The sequence below is a fragment of the Festucalex cinctus genome, chromosome 17 (assembly GCF_051991245.1).
Source record: "Festucalex cinctus isolate MCC-2025b chromosome 17, RoL_Fcin_1.0, whole genome shotgun sequence".
Classification (NCBI taxonomy): Eukaryota; Metazoa; Chordata; class Actinopteri; order Syngnathiformes; family Syngnathidae; genus Festucalex; species Festucalex cinctus.
The window spans coordinates 13,777,505-13,800,966 of record NC_135427.1 but is presented as its reverse complement, the minus strand read 5'-3'; the positions used below and the strand labels follow the sequence as shown (position 1 = coordinate 13,800,966).

At 40.4% G+C, this 23,462-nt stretch overlaps 3 protein-coding genes across 7 annotated transcripts; 1 reads left to right on the top strand and 2 right to left on the bottom strand.

The window, feature by feature from the left end:
* Nucleotides 1-1,272: 1,272 nt before the first annotated feature.
* prrt2 (proline-rich transmembrane protein 2) lies at nt 1,273-10,046 on the bottom strand. Of its 2 annotated transcripts, XM_077503623.1 has the most exons (5): nt 9,855-10,046; nt 9,010-9,303; nt 8,481-8,770; nt 7,190-7,319; nt 1,273-4,374 (listed from the first exon to the last, which is right to left on the bottom strand). In XM_077503623.1, the coding sequence occupies exons 2-5, from the start codon at nt 9,254-9,256 to the stop codon at nt 4,358-4,360; spliced, it is 684 nt and encodes a 227-aa protein (XP_077359749.1). In that variant the 5' UTR covers nt 9,257-9,303; nt 9,855-10,046; the 3' UTR covers nt 1,273-4,357. The 2 variants fall into 2 exon arrangements, with proteins under 2 accessions (XP_077359749.1, XP_077359748.1); XM_077503622.1 differs by lacking the exon at nt 1,273-4,374 and having other exon boundaries at nt 5,687-7,319.
* A 1,585-nt stretch (nt 10,047-11,631) lies between these two features.
* On the bottom strand, nt 11,632-19,707 carry kif22 (kinesin family member 22). 3 transcript variants are annotated; one of them, XM_077503259.1, is made up of 13 exons: nt 19,550-19,705; nt 18,316-18,514; nt 17,982-18,109; nt 17,724-17,875; nt 17,392-17,601; nt 15,193-15,583; nt 14,573-14,696; nt 14,227-14,341; nt 12,964-13,150; nt 12,551-12,639; nt 12,192-12,392; nt 12,044-12,103; nt 11,632-11,934 (listed from the first exon to the last, which is right to left on the bottom strand). In XM_077503259.1, the coding sequence occupies exons 1-13, from the start codon at nt 19,701-19,703 to the stop codon at nt 11,905-11,907; spliced, it is 2,040 nt and encodes a 679-aa protein (XP_077359385.1). In that variant the 5' UTR covers nt 19,704-19,705; the 3' UTR covers nt 11,632-11,904. The 3 variants fall into 3 exon arrangements, with proteins under 3 accessions (XP_077359385.1, XP_077359387.1, XP_077359386.1); XM_077503261.1 differs by lacking the exon at nt 19,550-19,705 and adding an exon at nt 18,756-18,928; XM_077503260.1 differs by lacking the exon at nt 12,551-12,639 and having other exon boundaries at nt 19,550-19,707.
* pagr1 (PAXIP1 associated glutamate-rich protein 1) lies at nt 19,587-21,799 on the top strand. 2 transcript variants are annotated; one of them, XM_077503263.1, is made up of 5 exons: nt 19,587-19,755; nt 20,326-20,515; nt 20,671-21,001; nt 21,075-21,166; nt 21,404-21,799. In XM_077503263.1, the coding sequence occupies exons 2-5, from the start codon at nt 20,344-20,346 to the stop codon at nt 21,637-21,639; spliced, it is 831 nt and encodes a 276-aa protein (XP_077359389.1). In that variant the 5' UTR covers nt 19,587-19,755; nt 20,326-20,343; the 3' UTR covers nt 21,640-21,799. The 2 variants fall into 2 exon arrangements, with proteins under 2 accessions (XP_077359389.1, XP_077359388.1); XM_077503262.1 differs by having other exon boundaries at nt 20,326-20,524.
* Nucleotides 21,800-23,462: the final 1,663 nt, after the last annotated feature.

Sequence of the window (23,462 nt, the reverse complement as noted above, 5' to 3'; positions counted from 1 at the left end):
GACCCACTTAGTGCTTATGTGGACAAATGTGAGCGGGTGCAGTACAGTAGCTGCTGTCAAATTAGCTGACTCACAGCAGGACTGCACAGTATCGCTGCCTGTCAACATGGAAACAGCCTAGGGGATTTTTTTTTCCCCGTGGCTCTAAATTGTTGCACAAATTTATAGTTCTTATACATACAGTATACACAGTATGTACATATTGTACAGCACCACTTTGTATACAGCAACGTCTGTTCTTAAAGCGCTTCATAAATAAAGTTGAGTTGAGATTGATCAGAGGTCACATTGAAGTAGATTCATTTCAGTTTTATTTTGAAATCCTCCATTGTTGCATCATTTTCATTTAATAAATTCTGTCTGAAGAAAATGTGATGCAACTGTGGAACGTTTTTATAAATTATGTTTAAAAGTTTATAATTACCATAACTTTCATGCTAAGTTCCATTAGCCTGTCTATCTCCCTTTGCTTAATGTTAGCATTAAGCTAGCAGACTTTCATTAGACGAATTATTTGGTTAAGTTGAACATTTTGGTCTTTAAATATTCAATTCTGTTGTACTTTATGTGTCACTTTAGCTGTTATAAAGTTCAACTGGGCGTGACGCGTATCTTGACGCAACAACGCGCTACATTTTTTTTTTTTGAGAAATGTGCGAGTAAGAGCGCTAATTAATTCTTAAAAAAAAAAAAGTGTCTTTCAATATGTTTTTGTGCAATTTAATAAGTTGATTTTCACAAAATGGCGGCAGAGTTTGGAACGTAGCCTCAGTGTCTCCTTCCCAAAAGGCTGTTTTGTGGGAAAACAAGGGCAATCCACCTGCATGCATTGTGTCTTTATTATAAATATACTGCATAAGTATCATATTCCAAAGTGCCGACTCGTGGTTGATACAAGAATGAAAAATCCCACGGCATGCCAGTCACCACAAAGATCGTCATAACCTCAGAAAGCGTCGCCAGCTGCTAATCAGGCTGTCTACGCCTGCTCAACTCTTCAACTCGGATCACTACATTGAGGATTATATGAGCAGAATACATCTTGAAAACTCATCAAATATACATCAAAAGAGACAGGAGTCGATTGTGTACAGTCGGTAAGAAGCCGGTTTGTTTGCATCACAGTGAAGAATCGCGGGTACAACAGGCGTTGTGTCCAAATTCAGAAGACTGGGTAGAAGTCGGCTGCATGACGTCACTCTCGGCGCGACTCCGTGCGTGCCGTCGAGTAGTCGCGCCGGGAGTGACGTCATGCAGCCGACAAATTCGCCCTTCAGGGGACCCAGCGTTGTGAATTGTACACAGGCAGGGAGTACTTCCGATTTTAGAAATACACAGCAGAAGGAGGTGCAGGCCTCACAAGTGTTTGTATATACAGCTCTGGAAATAAAATTGACACAACTGAAAAATGATCACTTGCTCTGATTTTGCTTTTGTTTGGCGAAAATTTGCATTTTTGTTTCAGGCTACGGCTTCCCAAATTCCAAATACACACATTGCCCTTTAGTGCATGCTCATAGATTTTAAAAAATAAATAAATGGTCCATTCTTTTGTTTTATTAAATTTTCCCCAAAGCTGTATAATTCATATTTTAATCCATTGATAATTTCAATTGTAAATGGCTAAAAAAAAAAAAAAAAAAAAGCTACGCTACGGTTACTACTTGGCCCACAATTACCTTTGTTTACTCAAAATATGGCCGACGATCTCCACACGCACGCTCACACACACGAGAGAGATCTGTTACAAATATTATCAAAAGATAACCTGTGACCGACAATTTGAACGTTAAAGCGCGCTCGCTGGCCACTTCATTAGGTACACCTGCGTCATCTCACGACATCCAATACAAAAAGAAACATCCAAAATGGCGAGACAATTTGTTTGATTAGTCTCTTTTTTTTTCATAGTACTCGTACAACGACTGTCTGACTAGTAATATTTCTTTCTGTAAACGCTATACTGTATTTCCAATTAACTCATTGACTGCCATTGACGGAAAAAGACGTCAAATAATGCATTTTTGCTGGGCTGGCAGTGAATGTGTTAAAAGTACACGACATACTAGTACACTCTTTCACCTCATTTGTAGGACAACATTGTTATTCTAGTAGGACGACTACATGTTCGGCTTAGTTCCATTTTGGACCAAATTCTAGGTTCGCCATTTCACACAATTTGGATCACTTTTGACCCAGCAAAGTTAAAAGTGTACTAGTGTGGACAAAGAGTACATGGACCTTAAAGGTGGATATCAAAAATACAAAATAAATGCTCACTCTAAAAGCAGTTGGGTTTAAAAAGTACTTAATTTGGGTCAAAAAGGGTCAATTTGACACAACTTTATGAAAAAAATAAAATAAAAAAAAATAAGAGTTGTTTTACATAGAGTAACATTTAGTTTTTTACATAACAGAGAAAGTTAGCTTAATAAAACCTAAGTAGTGGATCGGTCCAGTGTTGACCCAAATTGGGTTATTTCTGACCCAACTGTTTTGAGAGTACTTGAGTGGATTCCTTTTTACTTTTTTTTTCCTAACCAAAATGTTCTGTTTTGTTTTTAACCAGCTGTTAAAAAATAACGAACAGCCCAATTTGGGTCAGAAAATAGACATCTCTACTAACTTGGGTCAATTTGACACAAATTTGTGAAAAACAAAACAAAACAAAACAAAAACAATTAGACAAAACAACCCCCAAAAATTTAACTGTTTAGTACAAAATGACCCAGAAGGTTGCGTCAAACTGAACCAAATGGTGGATCCATCCAATTTGTACCCAAATTATCGCTGTTGTTGTTTTAAACCAAACTGTAAAAAAAAAAAAAACAACAACAATTTGGGGTCAAATTGCGCTACGTAATGATCGGTCCATTTTTTACCTGGGCTATTTTTGATCCAACTGTAAGTAAGTAAATAAATAAATAAATAAAATAAATAAATAAATAACCCAACTTGGGTAAAAAGTGACTGATCCACTACTTGGGTCAATTTGACCCAACTTTCTGGATGCTTTGCCCCAAGCAAAATGGCATTTTGTACAAAACAACCCAAATAATTGAGTCATTTTGTATAAAACAACAAAAAATTGATAATTTTGTACAAAACAACCCAAAAAATTGAGTCATTTTGTATAAAACAACAAAAAATTGATCATTTTGTACAAAACCCAAATAATTGACGAATTTTGTATAAAACAAAAAAATTGATCATTTTGTACAAAACAACCCAAAGAATTGAGTCATTTTGTATAAAACAACAAAAAATTGATCATTTTGTACAAAACAACCCAAAGAATTGTCATTTTGTATGAAACAGAATAAAAGATAATTTTGTACAAAACAACCCAAAGAATTGACTAATTTTGTATAAAACAAAAAAAAAAAAAGAAGATAATTTTGTCCAAAAAACCCAAAGAAATAAATCATTTTGTATAGAATGACAACAAAAATTGATCATTTTGCACAAAATAATCCAAAAAGTTGAGTCATTTTGTATTTAAAAAAAAAAAAAAAAAAAAAAAAAAAAGAAAAGACCATTTTGTACAAAACAACCCAAAAAGTTAAAGTAGTGGATCAGTCCAAGTTGGACCCAAATTAGGTTATTTTTGACCTGACTGTTTTTATAGTGTGCATTTTTTCCCCCCCTAAAGGTTGAATGTATTGTCTGTCCTTGGAATGCTGCAGGTGTCCCTAACGTTGTGTCCCGGGGGTGTCCGTTGCTACACTTTGAACGGTGGGACTCACAGTGCTTCAAAAGGTGGCAGCGCAAAAGAAGATTCCGGAACGTTTTGGCCCTGTGACAACAATTGAGACTTCAAACAATTTTTTGGCACATATATTTCCTTTTGCTTTGTGTACAAGGCTTGCGTAATCCCTTTGCGGGTTTCCCCCCCTTTGGTAATCCTCCGTTTGATGATGGCGAGGAGGCGCGGTCTCAGAACGAGGTTTCTCCTCCGGGAATGAGATTGTGACGGGCGGGGGCAGGTCGGGTCGGGTCGGGTGTCTCCGGGGGGATTTGACATCCTGGGACCGCCGCAGTCAAGAAGTCCAATGGGCTGCGACTTCAGGGACCAATCAGTTTGTCTCCAACAATAACCAGGTGGACGCTCCCAATCCCTCCCCTCCCGACCTCCCTTTGTGACTCAGCAGCATGTTTTGTTTTTTTCTTTTCTTTTTTTTTTTGCCTGTTGTCTTTTCCAAGTGCGAGAGAGAAACTTCCGTAAGATCGCAGGGCTAGAAAAAGAAGTGGCCGTTTTGGTTTTAGTCACACATCCAGGTAACAATTAGGTGGTACAAGACAGGCGGTGCAGGTGCGGGCCGGTCGGGATGCGGCTGCCTTAATCCCGGGATCAAAGTCAGGTTTTCACATTGACTAAAAGAAGGAAAAGGAAGCGGGTTAGTTAGTTGGCGAGCTGCCGTGCAACTCGCTGGCCATGAACAGTGTCAACGTTTACCACAAATCATTAGAGGCGCTGGATTAAGAGTTAGGAAGAATATGGCCTGACTAACATGGATTTTTTTGTTTTAAGAATGAAATTCCGATAGCCAGTTGATTCACTATTTAAATAAATATAATGAATACAATTAATTCATAATTCAAAAACAAAAATTGGAATTACAGGCAACTGTTTAACAATACTTGATCTAGTATCTAGTAAAAAGTGGGCCTTTTTTTATTGTTTGAATGTCATAATTTTTAATATATTAAAACATTTTTTTTTTAAATTGGTTTGTTTTTAACCATTTTACAGCAGATAATATATTAACTCATTCACTCCCAGCCATTTTCACTGAAGCAACCCCCTTCACTCCCGGCAAGGCCCACAGAATATTGTGTTCTATTGCTGTAAAAACATGGAACCCACCAAAAAGAAAGATTAAAATTTCTTCTTTCATCAGGAAAAAAAAAAAAAAAAAAAGTATATTTCTATCTGTTTCCATTTTTCAGCAATTAGCATTAGAATATAGCTAAGTTTCATCATTATTCATAAATCTGCCTAGAATTTTGGGGAAACAGCTTGTTTTCATCATGGCGCTGGTTGTTCTCTTATACTCTCCTGCCAACTTCTTGCCATTTTTGTAATTACTAACATTTTTTTCACCCATTCTCTACAGTTGAGAGGCTGCATCAAAGCCTTCTTTATGCATTAGCATTAAAAAAAAAATTCATCTTTGGGACACTAATACATTTAAAATAGAACGTATTTATACGTTTTTGGGAGTGAATGAGTTAATGATAGGCTACAATAAAATAGATTTTTTTTAACCTTAATGCATGACAACATTTGACAAACAATGACATTCAAACACCCCCCCCCCCCCCACCACCACCAAAAAAATAAAATATTAAAGAAAAATAGTAATTAATTGAATGCAAAAAAAATAATAATACACTTCCCCAGTCCAATAAAAAGGAATGGATTCATTTCATGAATGTACAGTGGACACTGGATTAACCTATTCACAGATTCTTTCAATTTTTTTTTTTTTTTTTTTTCCCCAAATTTGGCTTTTTCAGAGAAAGACCAATTATGTTTTATGTGGAAAACGCATATTGGAGGTTCATTAGCAAAGATTTTTTGGGGTTTGGGGAAAAAAAAAAATAATAATTTGTTTTTATCATTTTTCTGGAATGCATGTTAATTACATGTCTATTTTTGCAATTCATGGCTCATCCTGGTCTCTATCCTCCACTACAGTATGTAAATATCTGAAGCATCCTAAAGAATATTCACGTTTAACGAGAGGTTGTGAGCATCGACGACCACACTGAGGCCGTCACGGCCACATGTACAAAACAAACTCCGCCAAGGAAGATGATGCAAAATACTCAACTAAAAATTCCACATAACATAATCCGGATGAAGGTGATGTTTTTTTTCCCCCTTCATTTCTCAAGAAATGAATGAATCTCATAATGTCAAAAAAAATCAGGCATATGTGGCAACGTTGTGACAATTTGATGCACTTTATATGCCTTGGCGGAGGTCTTCTGCACTCTAACTTTCGATGCAGGCTTATAAGTGAACTCATCACAGTTGTGTTATGAGAATCCCTTTATTAGCCAGATACAAGAATATACATCAGGTTGTGTGGTACAAGGGAGAACAAGAGACTTCACATCGTGTGCAAGCAAACACAACAACGCACGCACGCACTCACTCACTCACAGCTCTGTGGCATGCAGTCGTTTGCAGCGGGAGGTCGGACATGCAAAAGGATGACAAATACGTCACATGGTGATGACAAATGGTGGAATGGTTGTATATTGATAACATATTTAAAAAAAAAAACTTTGAAAAATACTAAACTAAAACTAATACTAAATCAAATAAAAACAAATAATTTTCAAAAAAAAAATATATATATATATATATCCACTTAAATCCTCCTGTGGCTGGAGAATATCCCACTGAGTTACTTGCAAGGCTTTTTTACGCCACTACAATGAGGCACTCTAAAGCGGCCACACCAACCCAAATTCCCTGTCCACACGCTGGCTGTCTCACCTGACTTTTTTTTTTTTTTTTTACACCCTCACTCTTCCACCTTCTCCCAGGTGACATGCGCACACTCGTGGCAAACAACGAGGCACTGGAATTCTCATTCATTGCACGTTTTTAGCAATTATCTTCAAACGTGCAATTTATGTAGAAATATCTGAATTCACTTTACAACGTTTTTGTGATATTATTGGACTAATACTGATTCACACATTCTGTTTCTGGTATTCTGTAATATTGACAGTTTTTATAATTATAATAAATATAAAATAATATAATAATAAAAATAAAATGTTTTTATAATATTGGTCATTTCTGTAGGGGATGTAAAAGGGCCATTTTAAGGAAAATGTCATAAAAGAGTATATAACATGAAACTATTAACATATAGATTAAGAAATGAGGAGGAACTATGTTGAGGAAAAAAATAGATGATATGGAAACAAAGATGACATCACATACACGAATAACTGCGTTGATAATGTGGCAATCCAACTCTTCTGTTTTTTTTATGTCATTGGTTATAGAGTGGATTGCAATCTTTGAGTGTGCGGGGGTCAACTTTGAAATAAATTTTTAAGTTCTCAGGCGAAGAAGAAGTTCATAGGAGCGAATCGGCACAAAAACAAGGTAGAAAAGTGGGAAGGAGATGGAAAGCTTAAAGGTCAGATTTGGGACACTCACTGGCCAGGTTGACAATGCAGGCGATGATAATGAGCGTCCCGCCCACTAGCGACACCATGGCAAGCATCTTGGCCACGCGGCCCAGACGCACGGCGCCGTCCAGGTTCCCTTGCTCCAGGCTGTTCTTGGACTGGGGAGGAGCAAGAAAGAGACGGCCAGTCAGTCAACAGACCCATTTGAAATATAGGGAAAAAAAAAAAAAAAAAAAAAAGTGCTTCCATGCTGAATATGTGCTCTTAACAGACAGTATTTCAGTTTTCATAAGATCCAGTAAAAAGGTTTGAATAATCAAAAAAACAAAAGATGTCAAAAAACTCCATGCTTCGATTTTTTTCCCCCTTGTGTATAAAAATTGTCATTCAAGGGCGGCACACTTTTAAACACCAAACCATCATTAAATGCAAGAATTATAATTAAGTAATAATTTTTTGCAGCCTCATAATTAAAACATAAAGCCCCAATATACATTTACCGCAAAGGAATAGGATAAAAATAAATAAATAAATAATTTTTAAAAAATAAAATAAAAGACAAAGAAATGCTAGGAATATTTGGCGGTCCACATTAGTAGAGAATGCATGTTTATAATAACAAAAAATTGTAATTCCAAGCACATTCTACAAAAACTCTGATACACCTTCAATATACTATTTTTTTCCTGCACAAAATTAATAAAAGAAAAATACTAAATAAATAAATAAATATGTTGGAAAAAAAAACAATTGCCCCAAAAAATTATTTTTCATACCCCCCCCCCCCAAAAAAAAAATTCGACAAAAACTGATGAACCTTCTATATACATTTTCCACCAAAAAATGGCATTTGGCCCGCCCCCCCAAAAAAAAAAAATACACAAACAAAGGGGGAGGGAAAAAAAACAAAAACAAAATATTGAAAAGCAGTGAGTATTTACTGTATACTGTAGTCATGGAAACATGTTTATAATATCCACCAAACCCCACAAAAACAAAACAAAAAAAATCAGAACCCCACGGTCCCACCCCATCCAAATAAAATAAATTCTACAAAAACTCAATATCCAATATATATTTTCCACCAGAAAATGGGTGTGTGCTCACCCCAAAACCTCCCAAACAAAGGGCAAAAAAAAAAAAAAAAAAAAAAGTGGGTATTTTGGGGTCCACTAAAGTAAAGGAAACATGTTTTTCAATTCACCTCCCCACCCCAAAAATATTTTTGATTGTTTTTTTGAAGATTAAATACAGGACCCCTTAGTGGTTGCCAGCATGTTGACATGCTGCAAACAAAACGGCGACGCTGTAAATCTCACCATGATGGAGTAGACGAATCCCACGATGTTGATGGGCCACACGGGGCAGAAGCAGGCCAGCACGGAGAGCAGGAGGTAGTCCTTCACCTTGGTGCGGTCCAAGGGGGGGTTGGTGGCGATGCTGGAGTGGCGGGACAGCGAGGGCCTGGGGGAGAAGGCGGTGTAGGCGATGGAGCCCGCCCGGATGCCCTTCCTGGTCGTGGCGTGGTGCGGGTACGAGATGGAGTGCTGACGGTGGGGGGGCGGCGAGACCACCGGCGAGGAGTTGTCGCCGGCGAGGGCCCCGTTACCTGAGGGACACAAAATATCGTCGCGGATGGGCGCGATCCTCGATTTTCAAAGATCTTAGAGCCAACATGGGTGATGTCATAACTGTTACAAGATGACAAAGCTCGACTTTTCTCTAAATGGAGCTCCTCAACTCACATCAACAAAGTTTCTGAATTTACTGTAACCCGCTTAACTTTGGAGCCAGCCAGCCCACACACAAATCAGCTCGGCCATTTGCAATGTCGACGTCGACACTCACTGCTCTTGAGCTTCTCGTTGATGACGATGACCAGCTCGCTTTTAGACTTGCTGCGTGGGGGTCCGGCGCCGGCCGGGCTGCCGTTGCTGCTGCTGCTGCTGCTGCTGCACAGGAGCTGCTCGCCCACTCCTAGGGAGGGGCACGGCATGGCCACAGACACTTGGCTCAGCTCGGGCTCCTCCTGGTCCAGCAGAGACGGTCGCTCCTCTCCGGGCCAGGCGGAAGGAGACGACGACAACGGCATCATGTTGAGATGAGAATTTAAAACAAAAAAAAAACAACTAAGGAATGTACCTAAGGGAACAGATGAAGTCCAATGTGAATTGGTGTTCAAAGTCCTTGTTTTCATTTTCTGGAACTAAATCCTCTAAATCCCCCATCCACCAAAATTTGCTAGCAAAGTTCGCTGTATTTTTCTTCCCCCCCCTTTCGGATACCCACAATTCTTTGCTGGGGAGGTTGAACAGACGAATGCTGCACAAATTCAACATAATGGTATTGTCATGACGACAAATGGTGAGATGCAAACACACCAATAAGGACATATTATACATACAGTACAGTGCTGTGATAAAAGCAGCCACGCAGGTGTGCACACAACATGTGTACACAAACTAACAGCACAAAAAAAAAGAAAAAAAAAAAGGACAAAGCAAGGAAGGTAGAGGTGGTGGTGGGGGAGGACAAAGAACCAATCCTCACTAATTAGCTCGCTGCTTGTATACATTACTAAATAGCCATATTGGATTCTTACGTAAAACAAACACAATAATAATAATAAAAAAAAACAGCATCCTCAAACACAAAATGTGCCCAGTAATGAAGAAAACCCACAAGAAACTGACCTTTTTTTGTTTGTATTCCGACGTTTTGTTGTCAACACAACAGCAGCGACTCGACTGTTAGCATCGCAGGTGATTCAGCCGAAAGGAAAATAAGAAGAAATGTTTGCCTGTGATTGTGTTGGCGCATCCGCGCGGAGGGCATCCGAGTGTGAGGATGAGGATGGCGAGGAGGAGGATGCTTGTCGAGCTTGGATGGAGAGGGGGCGGGCCCAAGAGATAGCCGACTTGAGGGATGTGGACAAGTGAAAACAGACGACGTGCTGATGTTTATAGAGATGGTCTATAACATTTATTGTGCGTATCGATCCGTGTCGAACTGAGGTTGGGATGGCGAGATTTTAATTCCATCAAGGTTTTATGGCTGGCTGGGGGTCCAGATATCACGGTTATTACGTAGGGAGCTATAACATGCACACAAAATGTTAATTTGCGGCCACGAAAGAAGGTGCATACACTAAAAGACTAATTTGAGTTTAACATTTCCATAATCGATGTGGTTGGGTAAGTAAATGGAGCCCACCTCCGCCAAGAACCACGTCCTCTAAAGTACGGTTTCGTGGGAGGGTGCGCTCGATTTACTTACCCACCTGTCCAGGTATTATAACATTACTGCATTTCATGAAATACAGTACTCAGGTATGGTATGTATTGGTCTAACAGTTCACACAAAAAAATATTTTGCCACATTTAGCTTCAACAATGTTTAAAGTGAATTTTCAAATTAGATAATATAGCTAGTTAAATATTACGACGGGTTATATGGCGACGTAACCCGATTTTGTACGCGATTTATAAATGAAAAACCAGCTCTAAGTGAAGGTGCTCTTCAAAAAAATAAATAAAATAAAAATAAAAAACACCACAGAGGCCAGTGAAACATCACATGGAAGGTCGCTGCTGTCATATTTGAAACAGTTGTGTAAGGATGCATCGCATTAACTTCATGTCAAGAACACAAAAACAACCTTGGACGTGTTGTGATTTAAATAAAACATGCTAGCGCGCCATCTTGCGGCGCACAAGGATAACACGCATACACAAAAACGGATACATAATAGTTTTTTTGTACTTTACGTAATGGCAATTGCATTATTTAACATTCCAGTCAGTCCAGACTTGGCGCCACCATTTCATATCTATATATATTTTATTGCGTTTCCTGAAAACCACATTTCACAAATATATTGCTTTTGAGATCCTTTATAAATTATTTTAATACTAATTTTAGTATTACTCTAATTAGTTGAAGGTTACAAACCAATTTTTTTTTTTTTTTTGCTTTAATGTACTAGCAGTGTTAGCTGTGATGCTAAGTGGTCAAGAAGAAACTATAGCTGCACAATTAAAACAATAATAAAGGCTGTCTTTTTGATCATGACCGTGTTACGATTGTTTTCACATAGCAACCCCCCCTTGTATGGTATGGAATTTTGTCATTCTTGGTCCACAAGTACTTCCGGTGTTTTAGGGCAAACTCCAGGAGGTATACAGTTTCTTTCATTAGCCCCTCCCCAATATAATCCCAATTGGACTGCTGCAGCTCCTTTTCCTACGCTTCCAGAGAAAGCTGGATTTTTGACAGTGTGTCTCGGGAACTCGGGCAGTTCTGACACACACAATCACCTGTGGACCTGTATGAAGACAAGTGTATGCCATTCCAGAACGTGTCCAATCAAACTAATTTACAAATGTATAAATGTCAAGGATCAGTAGAAAAAGGGTGCACCGATACTCAATTTTGAATTTCATGGAGGGTTATAAATACTTCTGCACAAGGTGATTTCTTAGTTGTTTTTTTAATAAGCCTGTAAACATTTCAGGGAAAAAAAAAACAAAAAAACAAAAAAACATTTGTCACATTTGCATGCAAAACTTTGAAGGGGAGGGGAAAAAAAAAAAAATCCATTTTCAAATAAGGCAGTAGGCAAAAAAATACATTCTGAACACTTACCAGATGCACTGTATGCCATTTACACTCTATATACATATTTACATTCCAATACATTTATACGGGCATCAACAAGCCTCCCCAAAATAAAAACGAAGATGATCACTTTCCCATCACACTCAAAAGGTTTGCCTGGAGGAGAGCGAAGAAGGAAAAAAAAACAAAAAAAACAACAAAAAAAACGGTTAAGTCGATACACTGATTGGCCACTTCATTAGGTACACTTGCGCAACACACTTGCCTTCATAAAGGTGGAAAATCTTTTCTCCGTCATACCCTCCACTTGACCGAGATCCTCCAGCTGCATGACGACAGTTCCAATGTTACACATAGGAAGCTCAATGTTAGGGGGGGGAGGGGGAAAAAAAAAAAAAAAAAAAAAAAAGTACCTGAGAGAAAACGCCGCGGACTTCCCGCCAGCCCAGGATGAGCTTGGCCTTCTTGTCGCCGATCTGTTGCAAACTTTTCAGCTCTTTCAGCGAGCCCGTGTTGAGGATGTGGAGAATCTTCTGCCTGGCCTGCTCCACAATCGACTTGTCCAGCTGGGACTCCCAGCCGCTCAGCAGCATGTTCTCTTTGCCGTCGGGAAGCTGGGTTGGGGGGGAATATTCAGGATGATCAACTTTGTTGTGACATAGTACATCTTCCCCATGCAATTTGGAAATAATGACATACACAACAAGACACACAATGGCCGTGTGTACGTGTGACATATGTACACGCACACACCGCCAAGCGAGACGCTGACCTCAGCCTTGTCCGGAAGCGCAGCGGACACTTTCTTCTTGACACACACCGACTGCTTCCTGACGGTAAGCGGCTTGTACGACTGCAGCACTGCAAATTAGGCCATGAATAATCCACACCAATTCTATTTTTTGCAGTGACGCCATCTTGCTCAGGTTTGCAACTAGAATGGCTCATTCAAGTCGGGAACAAATGTTCATCAGCATTTCCACAAACACTGTACAATACGTGCCTTTCAGTGTGACGCACTGACAGACTGATTAGTAGGGGGGAGGAATTGACCATATTTGGACAGTAACAAACTTGTAAAAACTGCTGTTCATTAGAGTGCAAAGTTTGTTGACATGGGGAAGAAGAAGAAGAAGAAAAAAAAGCCAATTGGAATACTTGAATTGTCGCATGGCAAATCCTTACAGTGCTCCTGCAGCGGTTGGACCGTAGCTTGCTGCGTGTTGCCTTTTGTGTCGTGGGCCTGTTTTTGCTGCAGAGGCGCCGCGCTGCTCCTGAAGTTCGTCTCCTGACCGGAACTCGGCTTCTCCTGAGCCAGCTGACCGAGGAGCCTGGCCTTCCTCTCGCACTCCTGCTGCTCCTGCTTGAGTTCCTGCATGGACAAAGTCGAACGGCGAAATATACGGGTATTAACAATGATGTACAACTATTTCATCAAAGAGGAAGTGCACCCCAAACATTTCTGGACAAGAATACGTTTTATGTGACCACACTAGTCTAAACACGTAACTTTGCTGTCGGAAGATAAATTCTGGCGGTATTTGTGAGTTCACCAACAAGCGGCGAATACATCTTGGACCGCTCCCGCAGGTATCTGCCGTTCCCAACCACCCAATCACGGAGCGACATTGTGTTTGGGGGCAGGATATAAAACTGACGAAACCAGCGCCGACGCAGGGGCTAACAAACAAACCCAACATGGACGAATGGACGCCACAATTCTGTTCTCGCAGAATTACTCACTGTTTCCTTGTTGAATAGCGAGTGTGAAATTGATTTACTTGTATACAAAAAATTAAAATACTTGTATACTCACAGTTTCATGTAATGTTCCCTCATTTTCCACTGGGGTTAGGTTCCAAAAAATACCCGCAATAAATGAAATCCGCGAAGTAGTTAGCTTTATGTTTTACAACTCTCATAAATGTTTTAAGGCTCTAAAATCCCCGACCGCACAATTTATACACTTTTCTCATTGAGGCAGTTGCATGTTCTCACATTTCTCTCTTGTTCAAACATTGACAATGTTCAAACCTTCATAAATTTTATAAAATGGGTATATTACTGCAAAAAAATATGCAAAATTGCACTTAAAAAAAAATCCGCGATACAGCGAGACCGCGAAAAGTGAACCGCGTTATAGCGAGGGAAGACTGTACTGCATTTTGTATACAGCGATGCTTTTTTTTTTTTTAAAAGCATTTTATAAATAAAGTTGTCGAGTCATCTTCAGTCAACAGCAAGTGGCAAAATGGCCGCCCCCTGAGATGGATAGAAACAGCTGGATTTTCCCCACAACTCCTATTCCACAAATGTAATATTAAAATCAGAATGTCATGTTTAGACTAGTGAGGTCACATAACATTTTTTCTTCCACTTTAAACAGATTTTTGCTTGACATTTGAAACCAGATGAGGACATTTTACTTGCTGGACGTGGGCAAGCTACCTGGATCTCTTTGCGAGCCGCATCCTTCAACATGCTGACCCTGTCTTGCTTCTCGCAGCACATGATCCGCTTCTCCAGCGCAAGCAGCCTGTCCATGACTGACGATTCTGACACACTTGAATGAGGAGAGGACATAAGCAAGAAAACAGCAAAAAAAAAAAATGTCGGGACGGCCGGATCGGATGTTTTATGAATTACAAGTCGGACGCGCTCGCCCGCTGACAGATGGCGAGAGAGCAAAGCGGATGCGGGGAGCAGCGCAGATGGTCGCTTTGTGAATACGCTCGGCAAAATCTTGGCAGAGCTCAACAATTACGCAAATGAAAGTGCGTACGGCGTTTCGCACCTGTGCAGGTGAGCGGGCGGCGAGGTGGAGGCCTCCTGCTCCGCTTTCTTCTCGTCCTTCTGTTTCTTCTTGTGAGGCTCGGTGCCAGACGGCCCCGCCTCGTGCTCCTCTCTGGCCCGTTTGACTAGAGGCGAAGGGGGGTGGGGGACAGTTTAGTATGCAGGGCACAAGACGGAGCGAGATTGTTTATCTGGAGCGATGCCACGACGTGATTCCGGACCGCATTGCAGTGGCTGAATTAAAGCCAACTTGAAGATCTGAAACTCTGATGCTGCCTTACGATCAAGTATGAGTAGAATTTCATGAATTACACATAGTAGAGCTGTCAAAATTCATTGACAAGTAATCAATTAATTAATAACAGAGTAATTGTTTGGAGCCATTATTTTCTATTTATTCATTTCTTTTTTAAATTGTCCAAATCCTCGGATTTCTGCATATCGGCAGTAATTCTTCTGTGTTTAACCAAAATAAGACATTTGCAAACATCAGTTTTTACTTTGGAAAAAAATGACCAAACCCGTAACAGTACATCAATCCCCAACTTTCTTTCTTTTTTTTTTTTTTAAGCTAGACAAACAAAGTACAAAATAAACACCAGAAAATTGTTTGGCCATCACCTGGCAGCACAGCCACGGTCTCCCGGGTGAAGGGCTTGTTGACGATGAGCTTGGACTTGGCGGCAAAGTTGAGCGCGCTGACCGTGTCGAAGCAGTACTCGTACTCGGGGGCGATGTTGACGATCATGAGCGAGTGCGCCGAGCCGCCGAGCGAGTCCTGGAGCAGGCGCGTCAGCTTGCTGTCCCGGTAGGGCACGCGCACCGCCGCGCCCGACTTGAGCGAGTCCACCACTTTGCTGAGGGTGAAGAGCGACAGGTTGATGGCGCCGCTTTCCTTCAGCCGGATGCCCTGGTTGCCCGTGCGGCGGTTGTCCTCCGAGCCGGCCAGGTCCACCAGGTAGAGCTTGCCCGTCTGCTGGCGGCGGGGGAGGCAGCGCTGAGTGCGCACCACCTTGATGAATGCAAAAAATAATAATTTGAGCTGAATGAAAGTACAGGACAAAAGCAAATGAATGTCAAGGGGAAAGAAAGAAGAAAAAAAAAAGATAAACATGCTTGTACCTCTCCCAGAAAAGTCCCAGAAAGCCCAGCAGTTGCTAACGGGAGTGGTGCCAAGAGAGGATTGATGTTAGCATCGGCTACCAAATCCTGGCCTACTGAGCAGAGGCCACGACCTGCTAAGATGCTTTTTAGGGTTCAAGTCAATGGGTGCCCAAACCTTTCCTTCAAAAGGGCCAGATTTCTAAAGTTCTAATAGGTTGAGAGTTGTACCTATCTAAACATGTGCAATTAATCAAAATTAGGGAGGCACGATATCAGTGGCCGATAATTAATCGGCAATTATCGACCAATTTGACGTCAAATAGATGAACCAGATAATAGAGAAATCTGCCGATAATTATCAGCAATTTGATTTCATACCGATAAACCAGATAAAGAAATCCAGCAATAATTATAGACATGCCACGTTGGTTCATCTCTTGCGGCTCATATCAATAAAATTCGGCTTCATGGTGCTTTAGGTACATTGAAACATTGTGCAAAGTTTATACAATGTTTCAATGCATTTGTTAGACTTATAGTAGGACTCAAAAGCATATTTGTATTCAAATTAATTTTGCAAACAATTATTGGCTTACTTATTGACAATGGCACCTTTAAAATTATTGGTTTATCGGAATTGGTTGAAAATAGCATTATTGTGCATCCCTAATGAAAATTCAGTTGCAATATCAATTATTACACTCCCCAATCTTTAAAAAAAAAAAAAAAAAAAAAAAAAAAAAAAAAAAAAAAAAAAAAAAAAAACTACTTTGAATTTTTAAAATTGATACACTTCCACCTTTTTAAATTTAAAAATTAATTTAATAAATTTTGTTCCAACGAAAAGGAACTTGCATAATTAGCATTTCAAATAATTTTGTCTTAATATTTTTTTAAGTTTAAAAATGTTCTAGTTTGTACCAAACAAATTATAGACCTAATCATGATCTAAATTTATTACCAAAATAATCGTGATGAACATTTTCTTCATAATTGAGCAACCCTATACCAATGCAATAATGTGACCAGATATTGGGGCCGATCACACGATTCAACTGAAAAAGATTTTTTTTTTCCCCTTAGTGTCTAAAGTCAAGAATAAACCTTAGATTTCTTTACTTGATTTTAAACACATCTAACTTAGTCATATAAAAAGTTTGGGAGACTGTTTGGTAGCGATGTATCGAGAAGGGCAATATCGTGATATTAAAACTGCCACAATATCGTCATCGTCATGTTCACGATATTTAAAAGCAACACATCTGTTAAAAAAAAAAAAAAAAAAAAAAAGTTACTGATTTCCATTTGCGCAGTTCTAGCACCCTCTGGTGGCTATTTTTTTCGTGTAATAAATTTTCATTAGGGATGTTTTGGCCCTTTAAAATCTACACTAATCGTCAGATGAAGGTGACCATAATATGCGTGTGAACTGAGTCAATATGCGGAGGAACTCAATGTGTGTGTGCATTAAGTAAGCGCCTCAATATTAAATGTTATTAGAGATTGTAGGTGGTTTATATGCATTGCTGTTATGTACAAAAGCACAATATTGTGCCTTTTTTTTTTCTTTTTTTTTTGACAATGCCACTTTCAGTACATGCCACAAATGGCTCCCCATCCTGAGTTTGGACACCACAAGTTCTCACTCAAGCCACCCAAACGGAGATTCCAAGAAAGCCACGAGTGCCAGACACGGCAAGTGGTTTCCGCGCAAACCTTTATGAGGAGGACAACATGGCTGCGGCTGGAGCGCTGGTTGAGTTTGGTGGAGGCCGTGGTGCGATTGAGGCTGGCCGGCCCAAAATGGCGCTCAAAGTCAGAGAAGGACGAGATTGTCGTGTGCGTGAGGCCCGGGATGAGGATGTTCTTGTCTTTGTCTTCCCGAATGGGCAAATCCTGGGAGTTTGGAGACAGGAGATCCAGGACCTGAATGGTGGGGTTGGAGGACGGCAACATGAGCGCAACTGCAAACTACTTAAAGAAAAAAATAATTGAACGGTCTAACACCGTGATATACAAAGAACACAAAGATAACCACCACACCATACCTTCTCATTGTATATTTCTAAATAAGACATTCCAATGGTGTAGTCCCAACCCTCGTCCTCATTCTGACCATTAATCAAGTTGAAGACTTCCCCAACAGCACGAGGAATCACACCAGGCAGCTCTGAACTGCCCAACATGGTATGCGTCTTGCCTTAAGAGAAGAGAGAGCGAGGGGAAAAAAAATAATCAGGGAATTAAGCCCACGCAAACATGAATCGTAACAGAGCACATCAGTTAAAACGAGAACGGCAACATACCGGCTCCTGTTGGCCCGTAGGCAAAGACGCTAGCGTTCTGGCCCCTGGTAATGTAGGGTAGAATGGGCTTTACCGATGACAGGAAGACTTCTTTTTGTGTTGCTTGTGCACTGTGGAACACGTCGAAGCTGAAACGGGAAGTCAAGAATAAAAACAATAGGACACTTTATCAATTCAGTTTGGCAAACAAAATCTCCAACGCACCACAGAATGTGACATAAAAATTGAGTTAGAACATTTAATGTCATTTGCTGGGAAGCTTATTTAAAAAAAATACTATATACATTTGAAGTGCTTGATGGAAAGTTTTGAACAAAGACAGACATATACTTACTGGTATTTCAGAGTTTCTGTTGCATTCCTCCAGTTTACAATCTCCAGGTTCTGTGAGTCCAGGCCTCTCACGCAAGGTCCCTCGCCTCGCTCGTCCTGTTTGTCCATAAACGGCCGAAGACGAACCGCAACCTTGACTCGGGAGATTTTCTTGCGTCCGCGGTCTGAGACCGACACGCGCTGGGCCATGTTTTTGACTCCTGAATTAGATGTGCAAAGTGGGCGAATAAGTCGGTATGCCGTTTGGCTAAAAGAAAATGTAATGAACAACTGCTGAAACGTCACTGTACATAAAAACTTAATTTGACATGTATCAGGGGAGAAAAAAAATCGCGAAACGAGTCAATGTTAGCGGCTAACTGCTAACCTACAAGAGACGCAAAACTTAGCATTTTATTGAGTGATTAAAAAGCATACTGTATATATCTATCTATCACTTACCTGTGCTGTGTACTAAGTGCCAGAAAGGATGCCTTTTTTAATGTCTTTAATAGTGTCCTAAAGTCAAATTCAGCAACATTGTGTAGGCCGCTCTTTAACAATGGCGAAACAGGAGCTCCAAACAATCTAACCGAAATCTTTTCAAACGAATGCCCACGAAAACGGAAACGGCAATCAGCCAATCAGAACGCAGGCCAAAGGAGCTCCACAACATTCGGCCAATCAGAACCCGCTACATATTTGCCACGATACAACGCTGTATTTCTTAAAAAAACAAAAAACTCTAATCAGCATTAAAACAATAGCAAATGTAAAATGCCTCTATTTATTCACATGTAAGTCAATTAATTTCCTCGAGTAGTGGGACGAATTATATTCCCGCCAAGGTTGACCACACCGGAAGTGGCACCGGACGCAGATTTCCAAACGTTACATTTCCTACACGGAGCACCAAACGTGAAATGGGTTGGGGATACGCAAAATAAATAATAATATATGCACGAAAATACTAACTGTGGGCCACAATATACAACGTGTGCATGAAATGCTAATTTGTAGTTTCAATATAATTTCCAATAACAATTTGAAGGTCTAGGTTGATAAATGGAGCGCACTTTCGATATAAATTGCCCCACGGAATGGCCTTGCCCCACAAGAAAAGGTGCGCTCGATTTAGTTATCCACACTGTCCATAAAAAATATAAAATTAATTATTTGCATTTCGTGCACACATTCTACCCATTTCGTGGCCAAAAATGACATGTTTGTTCGTGGTTGTGTCGTGTGCGCCGTACCTACGAACCGCTGCCGCACTTTCGTCACAGCACTGGCTAATCCGCATGATGTTGAAGTCAGCGCGGGTGCAAAATCAGCAGTCCAAAATGGCGCTTTGTTTACGTATGTGTTTTGTCGTGCAGTTATGATAATGGGGCGTTTCGCCGATTTCATACATCGTCGGGGATAACTTTACGCTTTCAGCAAAGACAACACCCAGCGATCGGTAATGACGAGCCAGCGCGCTAACGTTTGTTTGTGTATGACTTTCCATTCAGAACGTGGGAAGTTAGTCAGTCAAATTGGGGTTTGTTTCTTGTGTCTATTTGCTCAGATCACACTATGTAGTCTTGTGCACATCAAATGCATGGTCTTCCTAGTTTTTCCCGATTCCGGGTCGCTGTTTTGTATGAGCCTTCTGCAAATATTCCTGCAAAAGGCATTCCATTCATCCACTTACTGTATCTAATAGTTTTTCTTCTCTCTGGTTCTTTTTGATCTTCCTCGTTTTTAAGTCCCCTGTAGCTGCTGTAATGTACTTCCATCTGCATCATCAGATGCCCAAACCACATCAGTCTTGCTTGTTGTGCATTGAAACTTGTGTAACATTCGCTGACTGCCGCCAAATAATTATTTATTATTCGATCTTTATTCACTCCAGACTCAATATAATCTTTTTCGTAACGTGTTCCTAATGTAATCAAATCCTGTAGGATATACAGTACATACAAGTTAAATAGTAAGCTACTAGTATAACATCTGTGGATTTATTTATTTTTTTTGCTTACTCCTTAAGAGTTGACCTTAGTGAAGGATGCAGGCTGAGGCCCCAGATGTGTCCCTACGTGAGGGCATCCAGGCTCTTGGTGTCCAAGAGGCGGAAAGTAAAAAGGAAGAATGCAAACAAGAGGAAAAAGTCACGGAGCAACAGGATGCTGAGATGACTGCTGCACCAGTGGAGAACACCGCAACCACGGATGGAAAAGGTCAAGAAAGTGAGGCATGACTTTGATGACTTATAAAAGCAAACATGTTAATGATGTAATTGGTATAAAATGCATTTAAAACAATACAATGAATGACATAAAATTTCCTCCAAGCAATGATGACAGTTGTCCTTTTTTCCCCCCCCCCGTACCAGACCAAGACACAGACCTGCTCGAGGGTGACAAACATACAAACGCACCTCAGTCAGTGGCGGTAGAGGACGTAGAAGGGACTCGGGCGGTAGACAAGGACGGCGAATGGGAGCTGGCGTACAGCGACGAGGAAATGGAGGACCCCAAGAACTGGATGCCTCTTCCTGCTGAGATCAAAAGACTCTATGAGCTCCTGGCCAAAGGCGAGATGCTGGAGCTCAACTTCGAACCCCTTCCCCGGAGGCCGCCCACGCCCGAACGCCCCGTGTCGCCCGAAAGGGAGGATGAGGAGGACGAGGCAGAGGAGAGAGAGAGGAAGGAGCGGGAGCGCAAGTCAGTATGACGACAATCCTTTCAAGGCCATTTTAGTGGATTATGGATTTTATTTCAATTTTTTTCCCCCCAGGCCTCCAAGTCCGACCGAGTTTGACTTTGATGAGGAGCAGCAATTGCAAGCCACCCCGAAAAATTCCTTCATTAACAGACGTAGAACACCAGGTGAGCTGTCCGCCCAAGTCTTCACTATCAGGTTTTATCATCTACAGAAAGCCGTTTGAGCAGTTATTGCATTTTTGTGGAGTTTTTAATTCTCCCAGTCAATGTCAAATAAATCCTAATCATAATTAAAACAAACAAACAAACAAAAAAATAGTTTGCAAAAACGTTTTTTGTTTTTTCGATTCTAGTTCCTGTTACTCGTTTGTATTGTTTAACTCTGAACTTTGGCCCCTTCAGGGTCGTCGGCTCGCTCCTCCGTCAAACGGGAGGCCAGGCTGGACAAAGTGCTGTCGGACATGAAGCGCCACCGCAAAATCGAGGAGCACATCATGCGCACGGGCCGAGACCTCTTCAAGAGCGAGAAGAAGCTGGAGGCGGCGCTGTCGCCCAATAGCCAGAAGGAGCGAGACAAAGAACGGGAGCGAGACAGCAACCCCAATACCATCTTCTCACCCAGGCAGAGGAGATACTGAACACTTGTGACAAAAAAATTATTGACCCGGAGGATCCCCGTGTACATTTTCCATGGCGCTTTTCTAAAGTTGATTTTTTTTTTTTTTTAATGTAACAAGCTTTGTATGTTTTCTATGTTTTTGTATTATGACAATAAACATGCTAACCTGGGAGGACTGATGATTTGTGTTGTGCGTGAATATGTTTAAATAGCATATTTAACCATCATATGGCCCCCTACTAGTCTAAACATAGAATTGTAATTAATATGCACTCGTGGAATAATGTATGAATAAAGTTACAATATACAAACGGTTTTTTTTTTGGGTCCATGTCAGGCACTGACCTGTATATGACTGGATAGCCGATAGCCCATACACGTCAGTGCAAGCCGTTGACGTCACAGGGCGGCCATCTTGCTACTCCCACCTCTCGAGCAAGTTACCGTACGTACAGATGAGACATACAGCTCGTAGGCAGTTAGTATAAGGCCGGAAACGGGGTGGGGAGTTTGTGCCGGGGTGGTCACTATTTTTTAACAAGTAAAAAAAAAATTAATAAAAACTAAAAAGTGGACAGTATGTGGTGCTTTGAAGACCCCCTTTTTCTTTTATCGCTCAGTTTCTTAGACCCCAATATTAGATTTGCCAGAGGCATCTTTTAATTAGTTATAATTTTTTAATAATAATATATATATATATACACACACATACACGATAAATCATGCTGTTTCAAATATTCTCCAATTTCAAAACTGTAAATGTATAGGATCGTGTACCGAGAAACGTTTCTTGGGAGGAGCAATATGGTGGCCTAGTCTTGGCCTATCGTCTATCCAGTCGTATAGCTAGAATATATATAGATCAGTGATGTCAGGGGGCAGCCATTTTGCCACTTGCTGAAAATGACATCACAGCTGCTCAGCTAACGACGAATCACAGCTCACCCGTTTTTGAAGCTTGGTCATGTGACATTCGCAAGCTGAGCCGTTATTGGCCATTAGCCGAGGTCTGAGCAACTGTGATGTCATTTTCAGTCGACAGCAAGCGTCAAAATGGCTGCCCCCGAGATAGATGGATTTTACTGCTTTCCGCATGTTCCACAAACACAATAGTAATCAGAATACCGTGTTTAGACTAGTGGAAGCACGTAGAACATATTATTGTAAAGAAAATTGATGGGTTGACTTTGCTTTTAATATCCACTGCAATGCCATAAGCCTCACCTGTCAATTTTCTGAAAAGAAATAAACAGCTCAATCAAGAAGCACGTGAGACACGAATCAGGACAGAGAAGTATATTTCAGATAAGTTGGAGTAACATTACAGCCTTCACATAAGGCTCAGAAGCATCGAGTATAATATGGATGCATAAATATGCATTCAGAACCACAAACCAAATAAATAAATAAATAAATAAATACTTACAAATAAATAACAAGCATTTGGTGGAATATACAGTACGTTCGGGTCAGGGTCAGCATCTTGGCTTGGCGGGGCGGGTTTGATGGATGCTCTGTGTTCGACATGCCCGGTTAGTAGTCCAGATGTTTTGGCACACGCTTCCGTCTTCATTTGTTTCTTTTTCTTTCTTCTTCTTTTTTTTGGAAATACATACATACATACATATATATATATATATATATATATATATATATATATATATATATATATATATATATATATATATATATATTTTAGCCATGACCCATTTCCAGCAGAGTGCAGCTGCAGCTTTAAAACAAACACATGAAGTGACAAAGATTCATAGAACCTGTGGCGCAATTTGCACAATGTAAAAAGGTCTAATAAAAAAATTAAAAAATACTGAACTCAATATTTTT